Source organism: Choloepus didactylus, chromosome 9 (genome assembly GCF_015220235.1).
Source record: "Choloepus didactylus isolate mChoDid1 chromosome 9, mChoDid1.pri, whole genome shotgun sequence".
In the NCBI taxonomy this organism is placed as follows: domain Eukaryota; kingdom Metazoa; phylum Chordata; class Mammalia; order Pilosa; family Megalonychidae; genus Choloepus; species Choloepus didactylus.
The window spans coordinates 120,784,762-120,812,651 of NC_051315.1; the positions used below are offsets into that span (position 1 = coordinate 120,784,762).

General features: G+C 40.3%; 1 protein-coding gene and 1 pseudogene across 2 annotated transcripts; one reads left to right on the plus strand and one right to left on the minus strand.

The window, feature by feature from the left end:
• The first annotated feature begins 564 nt into the window (after positions 1 to 564).
• Positions 565 to 6,903, plus strand: LOC119543850 (annotated as a pseudogene).
• A 6,589-nt stretch (positions 6,904 to 13,492) lies between these two features.
• LOC119544312 (thiamine transporter 2-like) lies at positions 13,493 to 26,907 on the minus strand. 2 transcript variants are annotated; one of them, XM_037849688.1, is made up of 7 exons: positions 26,272 to 26,907; positions 24,407 to 24,559; positions 20,173 to 20,324; positions 17,775 to 18,603; positions 16,451 to 16,643; positions 15,007 to 15,148; positions 13,493 to 14,215 (listed from the first exon to the last, which is right to left on the minus strand). In XM_037849688.1, the coding sequence occupies exons 3-7, from the start codon at positions 20,320 to 20,322 to the stop codon at positions 14,048 to 14,050; spliced, it is 1,482 nt and encodes a 493-aa protein (XP_037705616.1). In that variant the 5' UTR covers positions 20,323 to 20,324; positions 24,407 to 24,559; positions 26,272 to 26,907; the 3' UTR covers positions 13,493 to 14,047. The 2 variants fall into 2 exon arrangements, with proteins under 2 accessions (XP_037705616.1, XP_037705617.1); XM_037849689.1 differs by lacking the exon at positions 24,407 to 24,559.
• Positions 26,908 to 27,890: the final 983 nt, after the last annotated feature.

Here is a 27,890-nt window from a genome sequence, read left to right on the forward strand (position 1 = left end):
TCTACTGCAAACTTAGAGCTGCAGCGCTGATTTCCTGTCTACAAGTTATCTGGTAAATTAGTAGTGGACAAAGTCCCTTTCCTTTCTTCACGAGGACTTTATGGCCATCCTTGGATCTGGAGTTGGAATTCGGTGATAAAGTTTCTTTCTTTTCAGTGCACATCTGTGGACACGGGTTGGGTGCTGGCACCCTACCAGGAGTCGGTCTTATTTATCTGCTTTTCCAGATGGCTGGAGACGAGAATCACAGCCAGTGCTACCTGCGAATCTCACGCCGTGGCTGGCAAGGGCGTGCAGCGCAGGGAGCAGCCCGGCCACCTCCACCCCGAGGAAGCGCCACCGGCCTCGGGCCTCCCGGGCCCCAGAGCTCCCCCGGGCCACGTCGGAGGCGGCCGGGCTGCAGCCAGTGCCCCGCTCGGCCCCGAGCCTCGGAGCCGGGTGCAGAAAGGGAGTGAGGCCGCCCCCAGGGTGACGGAGCTTCTCCAGTGTTCACCTGCCGAGGTGTTCTTACCTAGGAGGGGGGAAGGGGTCTCTGTTCGCAAACTTGCTCACATCCCCGGATGAATGAGCCCCAAGGAGCAGCGCCCTTGGTGGTCCGGGAACCGGGAGCTCAAGGTAGGGGAGGGGCGGGGCGCCGGACCCCCGGATTAGGCCAGTGGCCCCGCCCTCTCATTTTGCATATGCTTATTAAGGCATCAGCCTTCAAGCTGGAGGCGTGAATGGAGGGCTGGGGGCCGGTTCTTCCTGGGCAAAAACACGGTACCCACCAGGAGCAATAAGTCATATGGTGATACTCAACATAAATCCAATATCGATTGTTTATTCTATTTATAAATACATCTTTCCTATAAATCCATTTATTTCTTCCAAAAACTTAGGGGAATGCTACTGCCATGATCCCCGTTCTGCAAATGAAGAAAGTGAGGCATAAAGATGTAAGATAAGTAATAAAGGAGACTGAATTTAAATCTGGGCATCCTGACTCCAGAACCCTTGCTTATAATCCTTGTGTGTTTTTCAAAAAGATGGGGAAGGGGGCAGTTTTCTAGCATTTAGAGAATCTCCTAATACAAATAGTCTATATATAAAGTAATATTTTTTTAAGCGGGGCTTTTTTTTCACTTGCCACTTTTTTTAAATTAGCGAATTTGTTTACAGAAAAATCATGCAGAAAATACAGAGCTCCCAGATACTACCTCCACATCCAGATTATTAACCCCTTGCATTAGTGTGGGGCATTTGTTACAATTTATGAAAGAATATTAATAATATAATATTAATAATAAACTATTAATAATGAACTATTACCTGTAGTCCATGGTTTTCATTAGGGTTCCCTGTCTGAGTTGTATAGTCTCATGTTTGTTTTTCAGTTTTTATTAAGGTAAGCTTTTTTTTTTTAATTCAGTTTTATTGAGATATAGTCACATACCATGCAATCATCCATGGTGTACAATTAGTTGTTCACAGTACCATCTTATAGTTGTGCATTCATCACCCCAATCTATTTTTGAACATTTTCCTTATACCAGAAAGAATCAGAATCAGAATAAAAGAAAAAAATAGAGAACACCCAAATCACCCCCACCCCCATCCCACCTTATTTTTCATTTAGTTTTTGTCCCCATTTTTCTACTCATCCATCCATACACTGGAGAAAAGGAGTGTGATCCACAGGGTTTTCACAATCACACTGTCATCCCTTATAAGCTACGTTGTTATACAATTGTCTTCAAGAGTCAAGGCTACTGGGTTGGAGTTTGGTAGTTTCAGGTACTTACTTCTAGCTATTCCAATACATTAAAACCTAAGAAGTGTAATCTATGTAGTGCGTAAGAATGTCCACCAGAGTGACCCCTCGACTCCATTTGAAATCTCTCAGCCACTGAAGCTTTATTTCATTTCTTTTTGCATCCCCCTTTTGGTCAAGAGGATGTTCTCGATCCCATGATGCCAGGTCCAGATTCATCCCTGGAAGTCATATCCTGCGTTTCCAGGGAGATTTACACCCCTGGAAGTCAGGTCCCACGTAGGGGGGAGGGCAGCGAGATCACCCCCCAAGGTGGCTTAGTTAGAGAGAGAGGGCCACATCTGAGCAACAGAGACACTCAAGGGGAGACTCTTAGGCACAATTATAACCAGGTTTAGCCTCTCCTTGCATGAGCTAAGCTTTTTAAATTTATTTTTTTATTTTTTTTAGTTCCAGATTTTATTTATAAATTAATTGGAGTTCCATCTCCTCAGTCTAGCTTAATTTTCCTGACCTATGAAATGACTATTTCACCTCCTTGGCCTGAGGTTCAAGGGACATCAATAAAAAAAGACAAAATAAGAGCTGTAAGTGGAAATGCATTATCACATACCAAATATATACATGGAATCTCTTTTCTCCTTGAAAGACAGACCCCGAGGTCTCCAATGCACTTTTATTTGAATATAATATTTGTCAGAATTTTCCAAAAGGGCCAATAATTCCCAGTTTAATCTGAGGTCATGATAGAACATCAACAAAACAGTACTGACATTTCAATTTCTCACCCTTATCATTAAGACTCACTTCCATCCCATCATCAATATTTATTCAGCACTTACAGTATACAGACAATAATAGAACATAGAGAAAATACTGTCCGAGCTGTTGAAGGCATGACATTCTAAAAGAAAAAAATATATACCTTTCTTAAACTGGTATTTTTTGTTTGGTGTTTTCTGTAGGGTACTGAGGAAACAGTCTGTAGGGTGAGATTTGGGTAAACTTAGACCCATCATTCCTTAGAGAATAGAGGAAGAGGAGGGATTTAAAGGCAGCAATCACAGACCATTCAAGATAGTTGGGGTTTATGGAGAGATAAATATAATCTCATCAACTAAGGAGAGATTTGCTACAGTAAATAAGATGAGGGAAATACTTTGTGGGATCCAGGCAAAGGAGGTGGGGTAGTATCTTAGATGCTGAATGGAGCCAGTAAGATCACGAGGCTTTTTCCAAGCACACAGCCACCAAGTAGGAATGGTTGGTGATGAGAAAGAAGAAGGCTAAAAAGGGAAGGTAATCCTGTGCTCTTGACAAATAGATGAATAAAGGATCAAAATTGAAGGCAAGCTTCAAGAGTATCAAGAAATTCTTAAAAACCAAAAGTGGAAGCACAAAACTTACAGTTAATGCTGCCCAAAGTCATGATGGGCCAAGAACATTGTGGTTTGTGGTTAGTTAGAAAATGCCATATGCCAACAATTTAAATGAAGCACATTACTTTTATTTGATTTACAGCCTGCTCCGCCCCCCCCCCACCAATGAAACTGATTTATTTTATTTATTTATTTATTTTTTGTTGGGGGGAGAGAAAGAGGGAGGGAAAAGAGAATGGGCTATGGTTGGGTACAGTAGTCATAAACAGTATTTTTGTTGTTATGACAAACCTTGTATTTAAACTTGGTAAAAGTGCATTAGCTACCAAAAGGGAATAAGGAGTAAATTTCCCCAAATGTACAATTCCTTTTAGAGACTTTCAGAACCAAAAGACTAATTTACATGAAAAGCTGTAGAGAAAGTAGTTGAAAAGCCCATTCATTAAACTTTTATTCTACTTCATCAACTTAATACATGCATACTTAACAATTAGCCTGATTTTCATGAAAATTTCATAAGACATTAAACAAGGCTAGCCATGAACAAGTTATTCCTGAGTTAATTATTCTTACAGCACATGCATCTCAGTCAAGTATCAAAAAAAAAGCATAAAAGCAAAATTCCTAAAAAAAGTTAAATACAGGGGTTTTTGTTTTTCTGCTGTGCTTGGTATCTGTTCTAGTTTGCTAATGCTGCGGAATACAAAACACCAGAGGTTTTATTTGGCTATACAGTTACAGTCTTAAGGCCATAAAGTATCCAAAGTAACACATCAGTAATTGGGTACCTTCACTGGAGGATGGCCAATGGCATCCGGAAAACCTCTGTTAGCTGGGAAGGCACGTGGCTGGCGTCTGCTCCAAAGTTCTGGTTTCAAAATGGCTTTCTTCCAGGACGTTCCTCTCTAGCAAGCTTGCTCCTCTTCAAAAGGTCACTCACAGCTGCACTCCATCCAGTCTGAGTCAGCACATTTATATGGCTCCACTGATCTAGGCCCACCCCGAATGGGCGGGGCCACGCCTCCATGGGAATATCCCATCAGTTATCATCCACAGTTGGGTGGGGCTCATCTCCATGCAAACAACCTAATTCAAATGTTCCAACTTGATCCCCACTATTATGTCTGCCCCACAAGATTGCCTCAAAAATATGGCTTTTTCTGGGGGACATAATACATTCAAACTGGCACAGTATCTATGAAGTAATAGATATTGAGCAACTCATTTTTACTGCATTGTTGTTTGTACATTTGTTCGTAGGTTGCCTAAAGCATTTAAATGCAAATAAAACGATGTAGCAAAAATAATGAAAACAAACAGCAGATAACTTTACAAATAATGGAACGTGAACCATGGCTGCCCTTCTTCAGAGCAAATTGGGTCACATTTTTGTCTAAAGCAACACTTCTGCAGCTGTAATCAAAGGTGTGCAGATTGTGATTGTGTATTCCACAGATACACATGGTTTGACATGTAATATCCATGGGATATCTATTTCTGCCACAGCCTTGAAAGTGCCCAAACCTTAAAGTACCCACAAAAACTGCCCTTGTGACTGGAACCAATTATCCCTTTTATCCCCCTCCAGCACAAACCAATATGTAGGCAATTTGCTTTGCTTAGACATGGAAGCAGTATTAACACTGGCCCTTGTGAAGCCACAATGTACCAGAAGTACTATGCCAAACATTCATAACATGTATAAAAATTCCATATCCCCATGTTGGTCACCTCGAGATGAAAACAGCTAACTCCTTAAATGTTAACTGGCTCTACTCCCCTAATATTAAACATAAAAATCGCATGGGAAATTAAAATAGGTGTAACATAACCTGTCATAAATAGGAAACAAAAACTACTTGTGGGACAGCATGGATGACACATGGTCTACTGTGTAAATTTTAGAATGAGGCAGACAAAAGTTGGAAGTCGGGTTAATTTTCCCCTTCTTTTCCTGCTTCAACTTCATCTCTTTGTATATCCCATGTTTACATTGTCAAGTTGTCTCTTAGTAATTGCATTATTAGCTTGTGGTCTTTGTAAAGTTCACTTAATGTTTCAAGTTCAGCAATGGCATCATTGAAAGCTGTCTTTGCAAGAGAGCAGGATTTCTCCAGGAAATTCAGAATCTCATAAGAGAAAACAGAAAAGTTAAGGGCTAGACCCAATGTGATAGGATGTGCTGGTTGCAATTCCCTTTTGCTGATTTCAAATGCTTTTTGGTATGCTTGTTGTGACTGATCCACAATTCCTTTCTTTTATTACCAGTAGCAATCTCAGCCAGGTAAGGATAGTTGTCTCCTTTCATTTTCAAATAGAAAACTTTGCTCTCTGCTTGTGAGGCACTGGGGATCAAGAACTTTTCAAAAGAGACAGTACATCATAGAAATGTTTCTTAGCTCAGTCTCAATTTTCTCTCTGTATTTTGAGCTGTCTGCTGTTTTTTCCTTCTTTGCTCAGTGCCAGAGAGGACACTCTGAGATGACCTATGAGCTTTTATAAGCAACTGAAAGAAGATTCCTCTTGTCATTGGATAATCCAGCTCCTTGCTCAGTTCCAGACTTCATGCAGGCTGCCATGTCATCATATCGCTCAGCCTGCTCAGCCAGTCTGGCCTCCTGCACTTGCTCATTTTATCCATGACTGGTTGTTTGTGTCTTGAGCAGGTGGCATTGTCCTGGTGGGACTCAGCCGTCTCTAGGCAGCAGCAGTAGTGAGCCTGAGACTCTGTCCTAAGCTGAGCTTTTTTAAAAGAGTATTTTAAAGCACTTGTCAGTTAAAAGGGACTTTTTTTTTTTTAACTAACACTTTCTTTTATCTATTGTTGGAAATGTAAAGCCTTCCCCAAAGTTAGACACTGCTTGGTTTCCAAAAGTTATTGACTACCAATCAGCAGCAATGAAATTGATTCAAGTTCCCCAAGGAGTCCTGTGGGTTTTGCATTTTCTATTCTATCCTCCTGTGATTTGCCAAAAGTCTCCCTATAAGTTATCAACATTCACCTTGGGCTGTGCCACTAAGTATCCCTTGTAAATTGCTGGTGATAGAGAATACTGTGAAATTGCCTTCAAATTTCAGGAGTGAAGCTGGAGACGCCATGAGGGCTGCGGGGTAAGCACAGACTGCAGGGAGACTTGCGCTGGCTCAGGCTGCACATCCAGGACGATGATGAGGGAGATAATCGCAGCACCAAGCTGCTGGCTGCAGAGGTTGCAGGCCTGGAGGAGCAGCTGTGAGGATGGGGAGAAGTGATACAGCTGCCGATCAAGTCCTCCGATGGGAAAGAGCCTGGTTTCCACCTGTCATCACGGGCGCAGTTTCTTTGGTGTTTCTAACTCTCTATTATCTGGATCCATCTCTTCTGTCTGGTGTTTCCTGTTTTGTAATGTTTTTGTGCTTGACTGATTACTTTGCGCCCATTCTGGCACCTAGAATTTTTGGCTCCAATAAATGAACCACTGAGCAACAGCAAAAATTCCATGAAATTTGCAACAATCTAATAAAAACTCGATGCAGAGCTGTGGGCTGGTGGAAATGTCTGTTTACACTAAAGGAAGAAAAGCCAAAAATGTACTTCATGGCCATGATCATTTCTTTTGCTGCAGTTGCTTGGGTGGGAGAGCAAGTCCACATCCTTTTTCTTACCTACCTGATAGTGACTTTCTTACTGTTGCTTCCTGGACTCAACCAACATGGAATCATTTCAAATTTCATTGGAATGGCCAAAAGGGAGATAACAAGCTTCTTAAACAAAAAGAAAAGAAAAATGAATAATGCATCCTGTTCAATATGATTAATGGAATAGACATTGTCCCTGGAAACAGTTTCCATTATGCTGTCTGTATAGTAAAATGTTACATACAGATGTAGCTCTCTGCTCTCCCTTATTCTTACCTTAATTTGTAGAAATTCAGTTTTGTCAAGTAGGGCTTTATGCATAGTGTCTTCACATCAAGAATAACGGGGTGCATTCTTATCCATTGATCTGACATAGACAACTCCTTAGTAAGCTCTGACCTGCTTCGATTTTTCTTACCCAGGGTTAATTGAATTCTTATTTTTAGGCAACTTCCTTTAAAATAATATAGTGGTGAACTTTACCCTTTAGTCAGTTAGTGGTGACTTTTGATAATTGTTTGAGTTAATCTTTGCTTTAGCTAGATGCAAGGTAGTGCCCTGTGGCTACAGGAAGCTGGTTCTTTTGTCTGCTTCCGCAGTCTGCTTACCAAAACTGTCTGGCTTCATGAATTTAGGGACCAATTTTACCACTATTGATGAAGAGAGCAATTAAGATTCGTTCCTCATTCTGTTTCCTTACTGTGAGGGAAGAATCCCCATGGAACAAAATCTAACTAATTCCACGCCCTAGTATGTGTTGGTTTCTCCCCTGGTGCAAAACTTAGTGATTTTTAGGAAACATTGACCCCTTTCTCCCAAACAGGGAATCTAACAGCTTAGAGCTCTTGTCTCCTTGCACTTAGAATTCTATTTAGTAAATCCTTAGAGGCTCTTTAGTAGCAGACTTCTGAAAGATTGCATCTTAGATTTTAACTTAGTTTTAATTTCAGATTTTCAGCTGACTGAAACTAGAGTATATAGCAAGTTCAGACTTATGTCTATGTCCTTCACTCCAAAAGCAAACAATAAAAGAAAAAGTCTTCCTGTGTTAGTCAAGATGCATTTCAGTCAAAAATAACATCATCCTAAATTTTCAAGACCAGAATAAACCTTTAAGAATAAACCTCAAAATTCTCATTGTAAGGTCCCCGCAGGTTTGAAAAGGAGGTAGAGACAGAGACTTCTGACTTTTTTCCTAGATATTTCTCTGAAGACTGTAAGGACTGTTGTTGGAACAGACTTGTACTGATGGTAGTTTGGCCTCTGATCTAGAAAGGTTTTGTAACTCCTTCAAAAGCTTCTTACAATTGTTCTCTCCCTTTTAGTAGCTAGAAATTTTGAGTAGTTGAAATCTGTAGGAGTGAACCTCTGAGGGCCAAAAATATTGTGACATATTTGGGAACAATTCTTAAACTCAGATTAACTAGCTGTAATATAGTTTTGTGAATTGATTGCACTGACACTGTGAAACCTTGACCTTGTGGTATATCTGTCCCTAAATAAGTGCTGTTTCCCCACTTCATTGTTTCTGTAGACACTGGCGCACATGTAGCATATGTTTGATTTTTCTTTTTAATGTTTCCCGTGGAAACTACCTTAATTTTACATGTTTCCTCATTGTAAATAAGCCTATCTGGATCTTTTTTGAGTGTGTGTTCTATGATTAACTACTTTTGCAGATTTAATCCTGTATTATTTCTTCTACTTTGTGTTGTGTAAAAGGAGAAAAATAAGCTGGAATCTCAAAAAGAAAAAAAAGTTCAGTTGTTATGATTTCCCAGCAACTGTGATGTCTGTTTTGAAAGGCAGTAAACTTCCTCCTTTCTTGCACATCAAGATTCCATTATGTTCTAGGTCAGTGGTTCTTAAAGTGAGTCCCTGGACAGGCTGCACCAGCATCACTAGTGTGGAAAGAGCACCCAAATGAGACAAGGGTCATTTATTTAGCACTTACTATATAGCAAGGGAGTCAGCCACCATCACTTGCATTTGGCAGAAACTCAAAGGCAGACAGGGGAGTGGGCAAGCTTTCATAGTGGATAAAAGGGAAGGCTTCAAGTGTACCCTGATTGGAGGCTGTGGGCATGGGGGGACTGGAGACGGGATAACTAGAATCAGGGCAATCTATGTGATTGGATAGGGGGACACATTTAGCTTTCTCTGCTTGGTCCTAATTTGGAAGTGGTGGCAAAAAATTAGGGAAGCTGTAAGTTATTGAGCAAGTCCTGGCTATTTAGGGTAGGTTGTTACAGGAATTGTGGTTTGACTTCCCAAAATGTTTACTGTAGACAGTGGCCAGTTTCCTGGACCCAATGTTGCAGTGAGTGGACCAGACTTTCCTGCTCTGTTCATTCACTGAATATTGGCATATTCCATCTCTCACTAGGATTGCAAATTTCAGGCCCCATCCCATACTTACTGGCTCAGACACTCTGGAGTTCGCCAGGCAACTTTTTTTTTTTTTAATTCAGTTTTATTGAAATATATTCACATACCTTACAATCATCCATGGTATACAAGCAACTGTTCACAGTACGATCATAGAGTTATGCATTCATCACCACAATCTGTTTCTGAACATTTTCCTTACGTCAGAAAGAATCAGAATGAGAATAAAAAATAAAAGTAAAAAAAGAACACCCAAACCATCCCCCCCATTCCATTTTTATCTCCATTTTTCTACTCATCCATCCACGCACTAGATAAAGGGAGTGTGATCCACAAAGTTTTCACAATCACACTATCACCCATTGTAATCTACATTATTATATAACCGTCTCCAGGAGTCCAGACTACTGGGTTGCAGTTTGGTAGTTTCAGGTATTTATTTCTAGCTATTACAATACATTAAAACCTAAGAGGTGTTATCTATATAGTGCATAAGAATGTCCACCAGAGTGACCTCTCGACTCCATTTGAAATCTCTCAGCCACTGAAAGTATTTCGTCTCATTTTGCATCCCCATTTTGGTCAAGAGGATATTCTCAATCCCATGATGCCAGGTCCAGATTCATCCCCAGGAGTCATGTCCTGCGTTGCCAGGGAGATTTACACCCCTGGGAGTCGGGTCCCATATAGGGGGGAGGGGAGTGAGTTCACCTGCCAAGGTGGCTTAGTTAGAGAGAGAGGGCCACATCTGAGCAACAAAGAGGTACTCAGGAGGAGACTCTTAGGCACAATTATATGCAAGTTTAGCCTCTCCTTTGCAGTAACGAGCTTCATAAGGGCAAGTCCCACAATCGAGGGCTCAGCACATCAAACCGCCAGTCTCAATGTTTGTGACAACAACACCAGTCCAGGTGAGGAAGTCCAACACTTCTGCACCTTCCCCCAGCTCCTCGGGGCGGGGGGGGGGGGGGGGGGGAAGGGGCTGTAAATATGTTTTTTATTCTCTGCCCAAATTACTTTGGGATGTGTCACTATTTCACTCTAACCTATACTAACCTACCTTATCTCACTTCCTATTCAAAGTTCCATGTAATTGTGGTGTTTGAACAAACCGACTGTAGAGTTATGCTGTTTAGAAAATGTAGATCCTGCACCAAATAGACATCTCTTCCCTTGGTCTCACATGGAAGTTGAAGTTTTAAAGCACAGTCAGTCTCGATCTCCAGGCAACTTTGATGCACCCTGATATTTGGGAGCCATTGTTCTAAGTAATCAGTGACCTCCCATCAAACCCGAAATCTTGAAAACACCCAGTAATGTCTGGGCTGCTCTCTTTTGACGCCTCATGTGATGTATACTACACTCATACGTCCATTCCCATAGTATAATTCCCCTTGTATTACAGAATACTTCCCCCATTAATGCAGAAGATAACTACACTGGCCTTTGTGTTTGGTCTCTATGAGGGATTTTATTTGCCTTCCCCATAAGCATGTCAGTACCCCAGAGTTTGTAACTCATGGTGTGGTGACAGTACTTGCAGGGACAACAGAAGCAATTTCCACTCTATTTGAAAGAGTTCAAACATTTCTTGAAGACCACAAACATTATGAAAAATTTACAAATACTTATCAAGCTTTCAGAGCACTGAAATCCCATGGAATTGGAGCATATTCTCAAGACTTGGTGTTCATTCTTTTCTGTAATGGTTTCAGCTATGTCTTTTTTTTTTTTTTTTTGGCTTTTGATGTCCCATTAAGGAATATTTGCCTATGATAGTGACTCACAGTGCTCATTTGGTCAATGATTTTATCTGTGGAGCACTATGTTGGGATTCTTGTTTTTTCCATTTAATGTTGTAAAAACTCTTATGCAGTCTCAGATTTGTGGGGCGTTCCAATCTTTCCCCAAAGTTTTCCGAAAAAATCAGGCTAGAATATGACAGAAAACTGACAGACGTTTTCAGAGTTGCCCATCTCAATTTCCATTGGTACCTCATAACTTAATGCAACTTATGAGTTCTAGTTAAAGGTTCTATGAAAGAATGCATTAGTTAAATGCCATTTATCAAACAAATAGAACTAAGAATGCATTTTGGCCTAGTTTGTAATTGGCCACATAGAAGTTAGTATCTAAGTCCAGAATACTGTCAGCTATGGGAAAAACTGTTCTTTTTAAGTAACAACAGCAACCGAATAAAAGGCTTCAATAGGAAAAGTAAAGTTTTCTTTCTTTTTTCTTTTTTAAATCATTACCCAAGAGCTTTATGCTAATGGTCTGATTAATAGCTGTCTATCTGATGGCCTTTGAAGACCCTGGTAGTCAAGATGATTCTTTTTCCCAAAACTTTTTGATCTTCTGTACTGAAACATTGTGTCCATGACCAGCTAGAGGCTTCCAGAACCCTGTGACATCTTAGACTTACTTTTGTTAATCCATTTCTTGTTTCTCTGCAGTTCAGGAGTTGCAAAGCACAGTCTTCATTAAAGTTGAGCCCACACACGTTAGGACACAGCAGAGCAGAGAACGAAGACAGCTTGTTGGGTACAAGCTTTTCATGATAAACAGCTTATCTTAGTTTTGAAAATAAGCTCCTATTGAGATGTTATCCTGTTTCTATTTGAACATATAGAAGCAAGGAGCTAATGAAAGATCCTATTTTGCTTTCTAAGTTTGAAAGGTTTTCATTGCACTCTCAATGTCACTAAAACCCTTCTAAAATATAAAAAAACAAAAATAAAAATAGCCCAGCAAACTAACAATGATTAGTTTAAACATATACTTTAAAAGTAAGTTTTGTCCAACCTTAGCTGGAATGGAAAGGTTACTGAAAAATAACCACAAACATCTGTTAGGGGATGTAGTCTAATTCCCCTTTAATCTTTTGCACAATGCTTCTGTGATAGTCTACTAGGGCAGAAGTGAAATATGACATAGAGTCCATAGAGTTTTGCTAGAAAGAGAAAGAGATGAAATAGGCATGAGGTATCCTAAGTCCTTAAGGAGACTTTCCATTCTTATCAATAGAGTGGACACTTTAGTCCACCAAATCATGAACAATTAAACAAGTCGCTATTAACAAATTGGAAATGGTGGTTAGAAATGTATGTTCTTAAAAACATGTTTTAAAGTCGGTAAAATTACCTTTGAGGGAGAAAACAATGAAATACAAATGTTATAAAATCTTTCTTCTAGAGCATCAGAGTAAATATGGATGGACCATGAACTGAACTCTTCTGTTCAGAGGACCTGACTGTTTTCATTCTTAATTCCAGAAAAGGAACATAACAACTAAAAATGACCATATTAACAATGAATTGAAAATTATCAACAAAAACTTTTTTTTCAGGTTTAAGATACATCAGCATTTTTAAACCTTCTACATTTATAATCATATTACTAAGGGAGGGTTGATGTTCAGAGGATAAATCACAATGGTTAATGAATTGCTCCACTGTATCTTGTCCACTTCTAGGGTAGATAAGTATCCTGATAATCTTATGTTCTCTAAGGGTTTTCAGAAGTTTCACAACTAGGAATTGGCTCAGCCAACAGTAATTTCTTGTAATGCATTCCTTGACCTGAGCAAGTTGAGTTGACTGGTCCTCTTTTGTGAATCTGCTAACTATTTTCTTCTAGTCTGTAACACCTCTCTTTCTGCATGGCTTGTGTTTATCTACCAACCTTATTAATCTTACTGCTAGTGTCTGAGTTGCTTAAAAGAGGGACTATGTCTTCTTTTCTCTACCTGCACTGACTTGGGTGTGGATGTGTGTGTGTATGTTATCAATAGGTTGTTCCTTTTTACCATCGAGTAGTATTCGATGGCATGGATGTACCACAATTTGTTTAACCATGTACCCATTAATGGACATCTGTATTGTTACCAGTTTGGGGTTATTACAAATAAAGGATTCATGTACAGTTCTCTTTGTGTGAATAAAAGTTTCATTATTCCAGCATATATGTCTAGGAATGCAATTTTGGGATCATGGTGGTTGCAAACTAGTTTTTTAAAAGACTGCCAGAATGACTTATACAATGTCTGCTGTAAAGATTATGTGTTTGTTTGTCTTTTTCCCCATCCATTCTCTTATTTAAAATTACTTCTAGAAACCCTACACAGCACTCTAACATTGGATTAAAAGTTATTTGTGGTCACGGTCTGGAGAGGAGTCATTTGCCTCTCCCATGGCCCCTGGGAACCCGTGTGAATGTCATCCTGCAGACATTCAGGAGAGTCTGGAACTATTCCTGAGGTAGAGTTTTCAACAACTCAACAGACCACAAAATGAAAAAAAAGTCATGAAAACGTCAAAGGATGATATTATCAAATAATAGCTTGTGAATACTGCTTTATTATTGGGAGTTGAAGAGAAGTCCTTAGAAATGGGACCAAACTTTGTAATTCTCTCAGAGAACTGTAAGTTATATAAAAATATACTTATTGGAAGATGATAGACAATAGTTCATACGACCAAAAAATGTCCTATGTATTGCCAACTTGAGTGAGATCAAGCAAGTATCTGAACCCAGCAACAGGACAATCCAGCTAGCATGTCTGCTCGCAAACAGCTAATACCAACTCCAAGATGGCTGCTGTTTTCTCATGGTATTCCTCACCATTTGCATGTCCTTGCCTGAGATGAAAATAGAATTTTTTGGTCACTGCCATCCACTGGGGTCCCCAACGTGATGAGTCCTGTCAACTGCATCCAGATCAGCGGGGCACACATCCTCTCTAAAGCTGAGGTTTGTTGTGGTTTTGAAAAGGTCTGTTGGAATCCAGACTTGCAGAGTGTGTGAATTTATGACAAAGCACATCATGCTGTCCACCTCACACTCTTGCGTTTTCATTCAGTGCCTTTGGGAACCTCAGCATCCATGCTCAGGGCTGCAGGGCTGGACATGCCTAGAGCCTGGTCTCAATGGTCACGTCACTTGGTTCCTCTGAGTGTGGCTTGGCTGGACTCTGACTCGGCGCAGAGCTCCTTAGACATTTGGCTGAGTAGATAATGCTTATGCTTCTCATCAGGAAAATTCCAGCAATGACCGCAAAATAGCTCCCATAAACTAAAAACTGGAGAAAAACAAATCATTTAGCACATACAGAAACTGAACATCTATGTCAATGATGATAAACAATGCTGTTGGTTTACTTGGAATATGGGGAAACTGAGACCCAGGATTCAAACATGGGTCATTTGATTTGCATAAAATATTCGTCTCCCATCTTAGAAAAAATAGGTGAGAAAGATTATCAATGCAGTGACTAAAAGTGTGCACTTTGGAGGCAGAGTGCTTGGGCTCATATCCTAGCTATTGTCATCAACAATGAAAAACAGAAATCTCACTGATCTATGCGTCATATCTGAAGAATAGTGCAATGCTACATACCACACCTCTAAGAATGAATTTCAGACACTGAGCTTACTTCTTACCTGCCTTACCCCCTTTTTCAATCCACATAGAAAATGTGAAATTAGGCCAGTTTTCATCCCTTGGTGTAGCTGGTAGAGGGTACTGGTTTCTGAGGCAGACACCCCTTCCTAGTGGAAACCTCAGTAACCTCAGAACTGGATGGTGAGAGAAAGAGGAAATACATGCAGGTACAAAGGTGAGCCTGTGACCTAATGAGGCTTTAGGAGGCAAAGACAAATCTTGGCCTAGTTGTGATGACTGTCTGAGTCCTACTTGGTGAGTTAACATGCTAACTACGGTATCTCTGATTTTCAAATTTGCCTAGCCAGGGACTTCTTCAAGAAATTTAAATGCTGGCAATTGTGAGGTTGAGAAATCTTGGAGATGTTCCCCAATATTCAACACTCCCACCCACTCCATCAGTAGGAAGAGAGAACTAGGGGAACTCACCTGAATGCTGATTGGCAGGTTGAGCCCTCTCTGGTCCACAACAATCACAGTTAGGATGGTCTGGATCACCAGGGCCAAGAAGGTGTTGATTCCAAACACCAGGGCGTAGCGTTCCACACTCAGGTTAACTGCGATCTGAAACCTACCATTAAACATCCCATCTGTATTTTAACAAGAGGTAAATGGGTTTTTTCTTTAAAGATAGAATCTGAAAAGAGTGTCCTCCAGTATATAGATAGGAAAAGAGAAAGGGAGTTTAAATGTATAGTTAAAAATTGAATAATTACAGGTATTACATGGCAAAATCCTTGAACTAACCAATATATGCGTTCACAAATTAAACCTAAATGTTCTCAGTTCCTACAACTTGAAAATATTGGAGCTATCTGATTTTAGAAACTTTTTAGCATTGCGTTTTTATGAAAATGCAGCATTATCTAATACCAATGGAATTTATCAGCATTATCCTCTTGTCAATTGTCTGAATTATTCTTCGGAAGAGCCAGACATGATTGCTTGAATGATTGAGTGAATCTTGTAATTAATTCATATAGAGCTCTTTCTTGGAATGCAGGTAAAGGATTTGGATACTGCTATTTTTAAAACGATGCAATAAGAAAAAATATAATCCTTCTTAACAAAATCCTCACATTAAAGAAAAGAAGTTAGGGCACATGAACTTGATTTTTCAGACTGAGATATTTCAATGCAAAAATAAACTTACCAAAAGAACACCCTAAAGTTTCACCTCCTTTCTTTGCCTCATGATTCCTTCTCTGAGTTCTAATATTCCTGCATATATATTATTGCTGCATATATTTCAATTGCTTATCAAGATAAAACATTTTTCACAAATTAAAACAAAACTTAATAAAATTTTTGTCTATACTTCTTCCCTGCAATTTGAAAGTCATATATTTCTTATTTCTTTGTTAGTACTAAAGCTCATTTCCTGTAGCCAACATTGGCCACAGTTATATGGAACAAAATGTTTTCATCATCATTCAAAAAAATTTCTGCAACCCTCCTTTTGTTTTAGTATCCAACTTCTTATGACTTTTCAGGAAATATTTTGTTTCACACAAAAGTATGCGCCTAGGATTACACAAATCAGCAAATGAAATCAGGGATGAAATAAAAACTTACTCATTCAAAATTGGATTATATAACATCTTGTTATGGAAAACACTGCTTAAAATAATCAAAACCTAATAATGTATTCCTGCTTTCAGTTTAGAAACCTATTTTTCTTGATAACTAATCTTAATGTTATTCTGAGAGGAAATTAGCTAAATGAAAAGAGGGCTAAGTTGTGTCTAATTTAATATGAAGTGGTCAACATTTAAAATTCCAAGTGACTAAACTAAAATCCTCCTCAAAGGAACCACAGCAGAGGAATGCTGGGCTGGTTTTGGAGGTGGAAGGAGTGGATGGGGACACTCACACTGCGATGGTGATGAGGAGCATGTAGCCTGACTTGAAGACCAAGTAGCCGGCATAGCAGGCCCAGATGCTGTCCGTGTAATGCATGAGCAGTAAGGCTCCCGCATTGACCACGGAGAAGACAGCCAAAGCCAACTCTCCCAGGAGATCCCAGTTGACTTTCACGTAACCCACTGCAAAGGCCGCCACGGCCCCTGGAAAAAACATCAATGAAGATCCAACATATTGATTTGCACATGGGAAATACCAACATGCTTTCTTCAAAACCCAGTGGTCTCAGTTAATTCTAAGAGATGAATATGAATTTCACAGAAATAGCTTATTCCATCTAAATGTGGATCTACCCCTTTTTCTATTCTGTTTTCTTTTGACTTGTGTCTTTACTTTCTATTCTTTCGGTCATTCATTTCATTGTCTTGACTATGGGCCAGATGCTATACTATCAGGAAAATTTTCAATGATGGCTATCAGATGTGGTGCACTGGATTGCTACTTTTATTAATCTTAATCTTATTTCTAGTCTCCATCTTAATGTTTTCAAGCCTGTACTAATTTATTTGAAGCTTTGAGTGTAAGGACCTATACTAATTTTAAGAGGTTTGTAATTGACAGTGACTAAGGATGGTAATTATGTTTCAAGTTATTGACATTTGATTAATTACCTTTTTGACATATGACCTAGGAAAGAACTGTGAATATCAAGGAAATTGAACTTTAAAAATTTTCCCCAAAAATTGGAATGTAAGAAGAATACTTTAGTGAACCAGTTCCTGCTGAGTCTTGGTTTTCAGGAGTTATACTAAAATCTCCCAGAGGGAGGCAATCAGAAAGCAGATGCCACAATGAGCTTTCTGAAACTTTTTGTAAATGAAAGTGTGCAAAACTCTCACTTCCTAGAAAATGTCTTCTAGTCTCATTTAAGTTCCAATCACCTGGATATAAATATTTATTGTAGAACTTAGGTAAAAGGCAGCTTAACATTGTTGGGAGATTATTAGTAATTCAGTTCATTATTAAAATAATCAGGAATAAAAATTTCATGCTTATCTATAAGATTCATTTTTTCCTTTTTATATTAAAAACAACACTTTTCTGGATGATGAAGTAGAATCTTAAATTTGGTGCTTAATCCTGAACACTTGATGTGCTCCTTGTGATCAGTTATAACATATTAAACAGAAGTGTCTTCCATTCCTGAAAAAATATTTAAGTACCGATTGAACAGAACAATGGAGAAGTTGAGCACCTCTAGGAATTAACTTAATGGGCATAGCCTACAATCTACACATTGATAATAGGATGATAAATCAACAACAGTTATTTACCTCCAAATGTTGCAATGGCTTCCACTGCTCCATTGTAGATGGAAGAATTCTGGGATGGTGCCTTGTAATCCCACAGGATTTGAACATAGTTCACAACCTGGTTAAACCCGGCTGTGGAAAAAGCCCACCACAGGGACCAGTAAAAAAGGCGCTCTGAGGAGTAGCACTCCCTCAGGTCTTGGAACCACTGCACAAACACTCTCACAATCACATTGCTTGGATGAGGGCTGCTCAACTGTCCAGCATCCAGACTCCCTGAAACGGTGAGTATTTCCGACGTGGGTTTCTTCTCTGTGCAGCCTGGTGCACCAGCCTCCTGAGATCCACCGACCACTGCCTCTGTGCCTGGGGAGGTCTGCGCTTCTTTGCTGGGTTTTGCATGAAAGAACATGCTCTTCCTGGGCATGGGTAGGAAAAGTGAGCAAAGGAAGGCCATCGTGACAGAGGCCAAGGATATGACATTGAGGTAGAAGTATGACATGTCAGCCAGGGATACGAGGAGCTGGGCCAGCACGGAGGCCGCCGTGTAGGCCACCAGCGTCACGCTCCGACAGTAGCTGCTCACTCTCTGGTAGTGTTCCGGGCTGACCACGCTGTATATGTAGGCATAGTAGGCCACATCAGTGGCGGTGACCAGCCCGTAGAAGAACTCGACAGCCTGCATGGCCTTCACGCCTTGGCCAAACAAGAGCAGCAGCCAGGTCACGATGTAACTGATGCCCTGTATGATGATTACTGGCTTGTAGCGGACGTAATCGGTGAGGATAAAAACGGGGAAGAGCAGCACCAGGTAAGAGTATGTCCAAACGGGGAGGATTTCATTTGTGATCTGCAATGGCAAAAAATGAGTCATGGGACCACAAAGCACCCGGAAGTGAAAAGGGTTACCTGTCTGAGAATGGGGCATGTCTAGAGGGCAGATGGCTTAACCAATATCAAATTCTTAGACCAACTGATGGAAAAGCACAATAGAAAACCCTGGGATTCAAAGAAACCACTAAGAAGAGTCCCTCACTCCCCAAAAAGGCAGACAGTTTACATATATAGGTGTGCCCCAGTAAAAGACTCTATTTGATTAAAATGCAATCTGAACTATTAAGTTTAAATAGTATTTATGTTTGAGCATGTTAGTAAAAAACTCTGCAGATACTTCTGATGTTGTCAAAAATTTGAGCCCTTACAACGCCTGGATGAATATGCAGGTGAAGCTAAGCGTAAAGGACCTTGCAGTGGGAAGTTGGAATAAAAGTTATTGATGCCTTTCATCTCCTTCCTGGCCAACCTCACAGGGCTTCCAACCCCTTTTCCCCCAATTCTACTTATCAATTCTGCTTACTCAATATTGGCCTCAATTTAAGAGGCGTCATTTAATGGATTTAGTTAGAAATCCAGAGACCTCAATTTTCTAGATGGAAGGGACTAAAGAAGTTCCTGGATCTTTGGCGTATGATGGGTGAGGGAGCAGCCTTTCAATCATGGAAACTTCCCGCATGACATACAGACCCATGAGATTTTTATAGAAAGCAAGAGGACATAGAACAGCTCGTGGGCCTGAGCTGTACCTCCCTTCAAGGTTGGTTCCATTAACAGGTCCCCAGCAGGTGTAGGAGCAAACCCCAGGCCCCAGTGGATTCAATGGACTGATTCAAAACGTAGTTATAGACCTTGTTTTGTCTTAAGCGTGACATGCTTCAAGCCAACGTTCAAGAAACATTAAAACTGAGTTGTCCGTAAGAGTCACTGGCACCATGAAATGTGCCTTTCTGTCTTCGCCACTTCATCACTGTAAAAACACCAGTAAGTCTTCCAGTGGAAAGCACTCTATTCGACATTTTCATGGCTATGGCTGAGATTGTAAAACCAGCCCAGAATAACTCCCCAGGCTGGCCAGTGCATATTCTTATTGCATTTTTAATAAGCAAAAGAGGCAGGTCTTTCAAGTAAGAGCATTTTGGGGATTTTGCCCTTCTGGGGGAAGAGGGAATGGCTAGGAGATAAAGTTGTTAATGTCTCACCTGTGGGTAAATAGTTTTTCAAAACTGAGAACGTGAAATTGTTGTCTTAAGGAAATACTACGGTTCTTTATCAGATCCTGTTTCTACTTCAGCAGCCTGAAAGTCTACTATAAATACTTGATTATGTGCTTGACAGAGATTTGATTCAGGATTAGTATAATATAATCAATGGAGACCTGAGATGTTAGGACTCTATAAAAACCTCTTTGAGTGCTTTTAGCTGGGCATATTTGTGAATGTGAGGAGGAAAGAGTACAGCAGATCTAATTTATGAGAAATCCCATGACAATGAGACCCACTGAAGTCAATGTGTTCACCCAATTTCAAGTTGAATGAAGTCCTATATTCATCTGAAGTTGCATTAAATATATTTATTAACCTACCTCTGCGCTTGTCAGGTTTTTATTTGGTCCAGATAAATATGGGATTAGGAATGGTTCTGAGGGTCTCATCATGGAGAAAAATCCAAATAAGCAGAGGATCACAGTGGGATAAATCCAGGAATGGCTCAGCGAACTCTGGAAACAATCCATGGCTGCGCAAACAGAAACAAGACAAAAATTAACTGATTTTTTTTTTTTTTTGGCATCTTGAACGTAATGAAAAAATGGATTATTTCTGAATGTTTTATGCAAAGTAGAATTTCATCCATTTGTAGATGCAATGAAAAGGTGAGTGATGAAAAATGTTCCCTAAGGTGCTGGAGGTGAGCAGTCAAATGCTTCTTAGTCAATGAACTCTTTATACATGATTATGGTGTCGGAGACACACTTTGGTACTCTCTATCATTAACATGTAACAGATAGCTACTACTAAGCAGTAAGCGAAGGGCCAAAGTAGAACGTTCTCATAAATGCGTCTCAAAATAAAACACTGACTAGTGAATTACTGGTTTTCATGTTGGGGAAAAACTACTTCATCCAGGAGCTGAAAGTCAATGTATACTGAACACAGACTGAGTTGATCAGACTTTCTTTTATCTGCCTACTTCATTTTAAAAAAAAAATTGTTTAGAGAAGTTGTTGGTTTATAGAAAAGTCATGTAGAAAATATAGTATTCCCATATACCCACTATTTCTAATGCTTTGCATTTGTGTGCCCACTTCTTTCTGACATACTGAATGGCAGGAGTTTATAGCACATTAATCTCTCAGTTAGTTTCTCCCTTGCCTAGCACTGTGCTTGGCACATGATGGGCATCTAAATATGTACTGACTTGTGAAAATTATTTAGACCAAAGTAAGTTCCTTGGATTTCTAATTTTGGTAAATCAGTACCAGTTCAACAGTCCAAACATCCCATTTTCCAGGCATTCGAATCAAGCAAACCTTGGTTATTTAGCAGGAGTCAAAGATCACTTGACTTGTACAAATGCTTTCTTTCTCACTACACAGTATGAAGCAATGAAAACAGCAATTGCAATGAAAAGGATCTGAAGTATCAACTTGGGAATGCTTGAGTTTAAATCTTTCAATGGCATTTGTTAGTTGGCTGACCTGGGGATAATTCTTAATTTTACTAAATCTTGAGTTTCCTCATCTATAAAATGGGACTAATAATACCTAAACTCACAAGGACTGTTTGTGAGATTGACATCCCCTACTTCAGGAATGATCACCTATCTAGGTAACCTATGGGCACTGATATTTGAGTACAAAATGGTTCTGGTTCAAGCAAGGTATCTGGACTGTATAGTTTGATAGCCAGTAGCCTCATGAGGCTGCTGAGCACTAGACACAGGGCTAGTGTGAATTAAAATGTATGTACTGTGAGTACACAGAGAAAAGGACACAGAACAATTCATTAATAATTCACACCAACCTCTGTCCACATTGAGGACAGAAAGTTTTTTTTATAAACACACTCATAATAAAGATTCTGGCTCAATGTATAGAGCCTCCAGGGGCAATTATGGTTTGCAAGAGGATCAGAGAGGGGACAGATAATTCTTGTTCCAGAAGACCTGGGTGGAATTCCAGGGATCCTAGGGGAGGGGCTCTGTGAGGGGCTGGGTAGGTAGGGAGGGTCTGCTGAATCACACCATGCCTGCCACCAGCCCTATCCTTAAGTTAAAGTGAACACTGCTTACCTTTACATCAAGAGGGCAGGATGAAGCTGAGCTGAGACAATGGCAATCAGGATTTGGAAACTAGATGACAGCAATAGTGAGCAATGTGGGCAATGAGAACAGTTTGCCAAAGCAAACTGGGGTTGACTGTCTCCACCCACTCACTCAACCCAGGAAGTAGGGGATTTATCTTCTTCAGGAGAAGCCCCTGGGGTTTGCTGGGCCTTCTTTCTTTGTTATTAAAGTTCTTGCTGAAATAGCTGTTTTAGATAGTCCACTACCAAGGGTTGGTCAACTTATGGAGAGTGGTCTTGATGGTCCCTGGGATCTTCACAGCCCCTGGATTATCTATCCCTCATATCTTTACTGTTCTCAGACTGCTGCCTAACCAGAGGTAGTTGGGGAGATCAAGACGATAAAGACAATATGTAATACATGTACAACCCCAGTAGAATTGTAGAAACGGGCACACAAAACAAACACTGACCACAGGTGGGATCCTGGCTCCTTGAGGGCTGCGTGGATTCCTAGCCAAGGAGGGCCTTTAGTGGATCAGTTTCTTCCCCCACTCTATCCACCCACCCACCCAGTTAACAGAGGATGGAATTTAGGAGAATATCTGGAATCCCCAGTCTAAACCCAGTTTCTGCCCAGTCCTCCTCCCTAGTAATCAGACTGGTTACTCTCCTGTCAGAGAGGATGCCTGGCAAATCCACTCTGATGCCAGTGTCAGAGGATGTGACCTAATCTTCACATTACTCCCTCAGAATCTCTACTGCAGGTGAAACTCAGTATCTGATCATTTAAACTGTCACAAGCTTAGAGCCTCTAAATTCCAAAGGAGAGTCAGGCAAGAGAAGACATTTGCAAATCATTTCATTATCAAACTCAATGCAATTTAGAAAAATAAAGTTGGGCCAGCATCTGAAAGATCACCTTTCAAATTTTCTACTTGGAAAAGTCCTCCTTTCAAATTTTCTACATAGACAGAAACCCCTCACTACATATAGAAGTAAGTAAAAAACCTGAAAATTGGAATATTTGCTTATAACTGATATCAGACTATAGCATCCACTTATACCTTTTAATCTAATATTTAGTACTAAAATAGGAGAGAATATGACTTTGGGTTTCACCAATTAATTTCCATGGAGTCATTTTATTTTAGCTCTGACCTCCTCTTATTTAAATTAATATGGCATAGCATTAACTAGTTTCATAAGCTCTTAGAAACATAGGAGATCTTTACGATGTAGGGATTGGCAAATATTCCACTGAAATGACAACAAGGACTAACCTCCAAATAAAAAAAAAAAATAGAAATTGGACTTCATCAAAAAAAACCTATCCATTCATCAAAAGACACCATGAAAAAACTAGAAAGGAAATACATGGACTTAAGAGAAACAGTTGCAGAATCTATTTCTGACAAAGAAATTTGTCTGAAATATATAAAGAAAACCTACAACACAATAAAAAGACATGGGCAAAATATTTGAACTGACACTTCACAAAAAGCACATGCAAAGACACTCCACAACATAAGTCATTAGAAAGTACAAATTACAACTATGAGCTAGCCCTTCCCAAATCCTTAACATTAAAAGATTGATATACCAACTGCTGGTAAGTATGTAGAGCAATTTCAATATCACTGCTGGGAATGTAAAACACTACAACCCCTTCAGAAAACCACTTAGCACACTGTACAAGAAAATTCCTATCAGCTGTGTTCATATAGTGAACAAAGTGTTACAATGGAAATGTCCATTAAATGGCAAATGGCAATTTACCATTTGTAAATTGAAGCAATGGAATACTAATCAGCAACAAAAAGAAATGAACTACTGATATAGGTAACAACTCAGATGAATTTCAAAAACATTACATTGTGCCAAAGACTCCAGACACAAAAACACAGGATTCCCTTTACAAGTGAAATCCTAATACGAGCCAAGCTAATCTACAGGACTAGAAACTGGATCTCAACTGGGGATGAGATGGGGAGAGGAATCGACCGGAAAGGTACATGAGGGAACTTTCTGGGGATGATGAAACTGCTCCATTGATTTGATTGTGGTGTTTACAATTATAAAACACTCAAACTGTTCACTTAAGATACATACTTTATATTATATGAAAATTATGCTTCGATTTAAAGAAAGTAAATCCTAACCACTGTCCCAGAAAACATTTTACCAGGTACACCTTCCCACAACCCTGGACTTTTCCTATAATGCCATGACTGAGGTTTTTCCAAATTCCAAATCAGGGCGAGCTGTCTCATTTAATCTGAAAACAGGACAGGATCTTTGAACCAGGGTCTGTCCCAGAAAATCCAGAACAGTAACCGTGCCCATAAATCAAAACCAGGATATGCTGGCAAACCTTGCAAGTTCGCCCCAAATTACATTCTTCTACATAACAGAATCTTCGTGCCCACTTTGGGGAGAACAGAGGCCAACTCGGTCCCACTGCCTCCATCTCCCTCCCTCCTCCAGGGAGTCAGGGAGTTGAACAGACATCTGGCTTCCCTCTTCCACCCATACCTTTCCAGGGCCAGGTCCGGTCCTGCCTTCAGATCCGAGTTCTGCTCCTTCCTGCGTGCAGCCACAGGGAAGCTCAGCCACAGAGCCCTCTCCACTCAGCTGGTGTCCTCCTTCTTTTCCTGCTCCAGGACCTTCTCCACTTTCAGAATGGAGCTGGCAAGAGTGATGGCTTTATATGCAGAAGATCACAGCCTTCCCACTCACCCTCTTCATAATCCCATTAAAAAAATAGACACCTAGATTCACACCTCTCCGAAATGACTGGGGAGGTAACCTAATCAGCAACACCTTCTCTTGCAGACATTAAAGAAACCTAATGTAGTTTTCCTGGAATTTTGTAACCAGTGGTTTAGAATATCAACTCTCACTCAGGGAATCTTCTCTGCAGTGAAGCACTCCATACAACTCCCAAAGGAGTGAGCTAAATCCAGGTATTAAATACACAGGCCAGAATAGTTGGGCTTTTGGTCAAAACTTTCTCAAGAATAGATGCCTGCTTCAGATTCCATTTTATCATTCCTTTTACTTGCCTTTGAGGCATTTGCTGGTCCCCTCCCAAAACACATGGAATCTGCATGTCTCTGATTCAATCTGTCTAGTCTTAGGTGCAGCAGGAGGGGATACACTGTGGAGAGCTGAGATAGGAAGTCTGACTCAAGTCAGACACCCAAGGCCATGGCCAGCCACAGAAATGTTTTGTGGGCAACTGGTCAAATGCACTGGGGCAGGGAAAATTTGTACTTCAAGAAAAAACTGTGCATTTTTTCAGCAATTTTCTTTAAGCAGTAGGTAAGATAGCAATGGGAAATACTTGTTGTCTATAGACATGTAAATGAATTCTATCTTGTGAAAGGACAACCCTTCCCTCTCCCCCTTACGGGAAAAACCAGTTTTGCCTGCACTTGCACAATTTCAATATTCCTGATGTAGAAATGTGCCCATTCTTTGGATTCTTCTTTTAATCAGGGTGTAATAGTCTTACAGTTTCCTCATTAATAAGCTAAATAAAAGCTTTAAGGTGTGTTCATTTTTATCTTCTTTTTCCAAAAATTATCTCATAACAATGGTTGCCATTCATCTTTCATCTACCCTGTCTAAATAACCCCCAGCTTGTTCCTCTGAATCTAAACGATTTGCTAATAGTTGTTAAATTACGGAATCAACTTTACTCTTTTGACATCTTGTTGTCGAGCCCCCCCAGCCTCAGGACTGTTCTTTTCTTTCTCTCCAGGTTTGGGTTTGCAGTGGCCAGTGTGGTCCAGTGGAAAGAGCAGGACTTTGCAGTCTGAAGCCCCCTGCCTGCCTCTGGTTCCACGCGTGCTTGTGCAGCTGGGTTATGTACTTATCTTCTCCAAGTCTCCTCTTAAATTGGGGATAATCATAATCACACCCACCTCACAAAGCTGTCTTAGGAAGGACCCATTCTGGCCCTGGCACATAAGAGGTGCTTAACGCAACTTCCTTCCCATCCTTCTCATTGTCATCACACATTGCAAATTCACTCAGAATTAAAGCTTGAGACTAGCAGCCCAGTGACAGTAAATTCAGACAGGTACACAGTAGATAATTTCACCTAAACCACTAAGATCAGCAGACGAAAGAAATTCATCTTTGAATATTTATGCTTGAATAGCATGTACAATTACTCAGCCTTGAGAAGCCACTGTTGGTTTCTAGCCAACAATGACAGAACAAAATTAGTACTTTTGTCAATTGCAGCTAAGATGAATATAGTTTAAAGAAAAGCATTTTTGGACAGGTAGTTAGGTTTTGGTTCATTGAAATTATGTGCCTTCATCAAAGAAACACCTTTTGCCTTAGGAGACACCAATGTGTTCCAGTATTTATAAGAGCAAAATACTTACCATAGAATATTTTCGGAAAACATTTCCTTCATTTTCTTCAAGCTTCAAGCACTCCACAAGTTTAAACCTACTACACATGTACAGCAATTATTTGCTGTCTACATATCTGAATTAGGGGACAAAGTTCCTTTTCTTATTCTCACGAGGATCTTTTGGCCATCGTAGGATCTGGAGTTGGAATTTGGTGATAAAGTTTCTTTTCAGTGCACATCTGTGGACACGGGTGCTGTGGGTGCTGGCACCCTACCAGGAATCGGTCTTATTTATCTGCTTTTCCAGATGGCTGGAGACGAGAATCACAGCCAGTGCTACCTGCGAATCTCACGCCGTGGCTGGCAAGGGCGTGCAGCGCAGGGAGCAGCCCGGCCACCTCCACCCCGAGGAAGCGCCACCGGCCTCGGGCCTCCCGGGCCCCAGAGCTCCCCCGGGCCACGTCGGAGGCGGCCGGGCTGCAGCCAGTGCCCCGCTCGGCCCCGAGCCTCGGAGCCGGGTGCAGAAAGGGAGTGAGGCCGCCCCCAGGGTGACGGAGCTTCTCCAGTGTTCACCTGCCGAGGTGTTCTTACCTAGGAGGGGGGAAGGGGTCTCTGTTCGCAAACTTGCTCACATCCCCGGATGAATGAGCCCCAAGGAGCAGCGCCCTTGGTGGTCCGGGAACCGAGAGCTCAAGGTAGGGGAGGGGCGGGGCGTCGGCTCTGCAGGGTTAGGCCGGTAGCCCCGCCCTCGCGGTTTGCATATGCTAATTAAGGCTTCAGCCTGGATTCCAGTTGGAGGCGGGAATGGAGGGCTGGAGGCCGGTTCTTCCTGGGTAAAAACAGTAAACTGGGTACCTACAAGGAGCAATTTATAGTCAACATCAAGGAAATAAAGCAGGGTGAATTAAATCCAATGTCGATTATTTATTCTACTTACAAATATCTTTCCTATAAATCCATTTATTTCTCCCAAAACTTACTGCAATGATCCTCGTTCTGCAAATGAAGAAAGTGAGGCGTAAAGATGTAAGATAAGTAAATGAATAAGTCTGAATTTAATTCTGGGCATCCTGACTCCAGAACTATTGCTCATAATCTCTGTGTGCTTTTCAAAAAGATAGGTCAGTTTTCTAGGGTTTTGGGAATTTTCTAATACAAATAGTTTATATATTAAAGTAAAATTTTTTAAGCAGAGTTTATTTTCCTTTTTTTTTTTTTTTTTTTTTTTTTTAAATTAAAGTAGTTGGTTACAGAAAAATCATGCAGAAAATACAGAGTTCCCATAGAATCTCCCTGGTTATAAAACCCTTGCATTAAGGTTTTACCTTTGTTACAATTGATGAAAAAATATTATAATTTTACTATTAACTATAGTCTGTGATTTACATTAGTTTTCCTGTTTTGTGTTGTATAGACCTATGTTGGTTTTTAAAATTTTTCTTAGGCTAAGCTTTTTTTTCTTTTTTTAAATTCAGATGTTATTCATAATTTAATTGTATGAGATCCACCTCCTCCCTGTAACTTAATTTTTCTTGACTATGAAAAGATTATTTTACCTCCTTGGCCTGGGTGTCAGGAGAAATCAGTAGACAAGGTAATATAAAGAGGTGTAAGAGAAGATGCATTATTATGTTGTCCCAAAAGATG

Bases quoted from the DNA above. Each gene is read 5' to 3' on its own strand.
- LOC119544312 (XM_037849689.1), bottom strand. From the start codon at position 20,322: ATGGATTGTTTCCAGAGTTCGCTGAGCCATTCCTGGATTTATCCCACT. The intron at 18,604-20,172 runs GTAGGTTAATAA...TTGCCATTGCAG, and splicing joins AAAACCTGACAAGCGCAGAG to ATCACAAATGAAATCCTCCC. The intron at 15,149-16,450 runs GTGAGTGTCCCC...GTTTAATGGTAG, and splicing joins CTCCTCATCACCATCGCAGT to GTTTCAGATCGCAGTTAACC.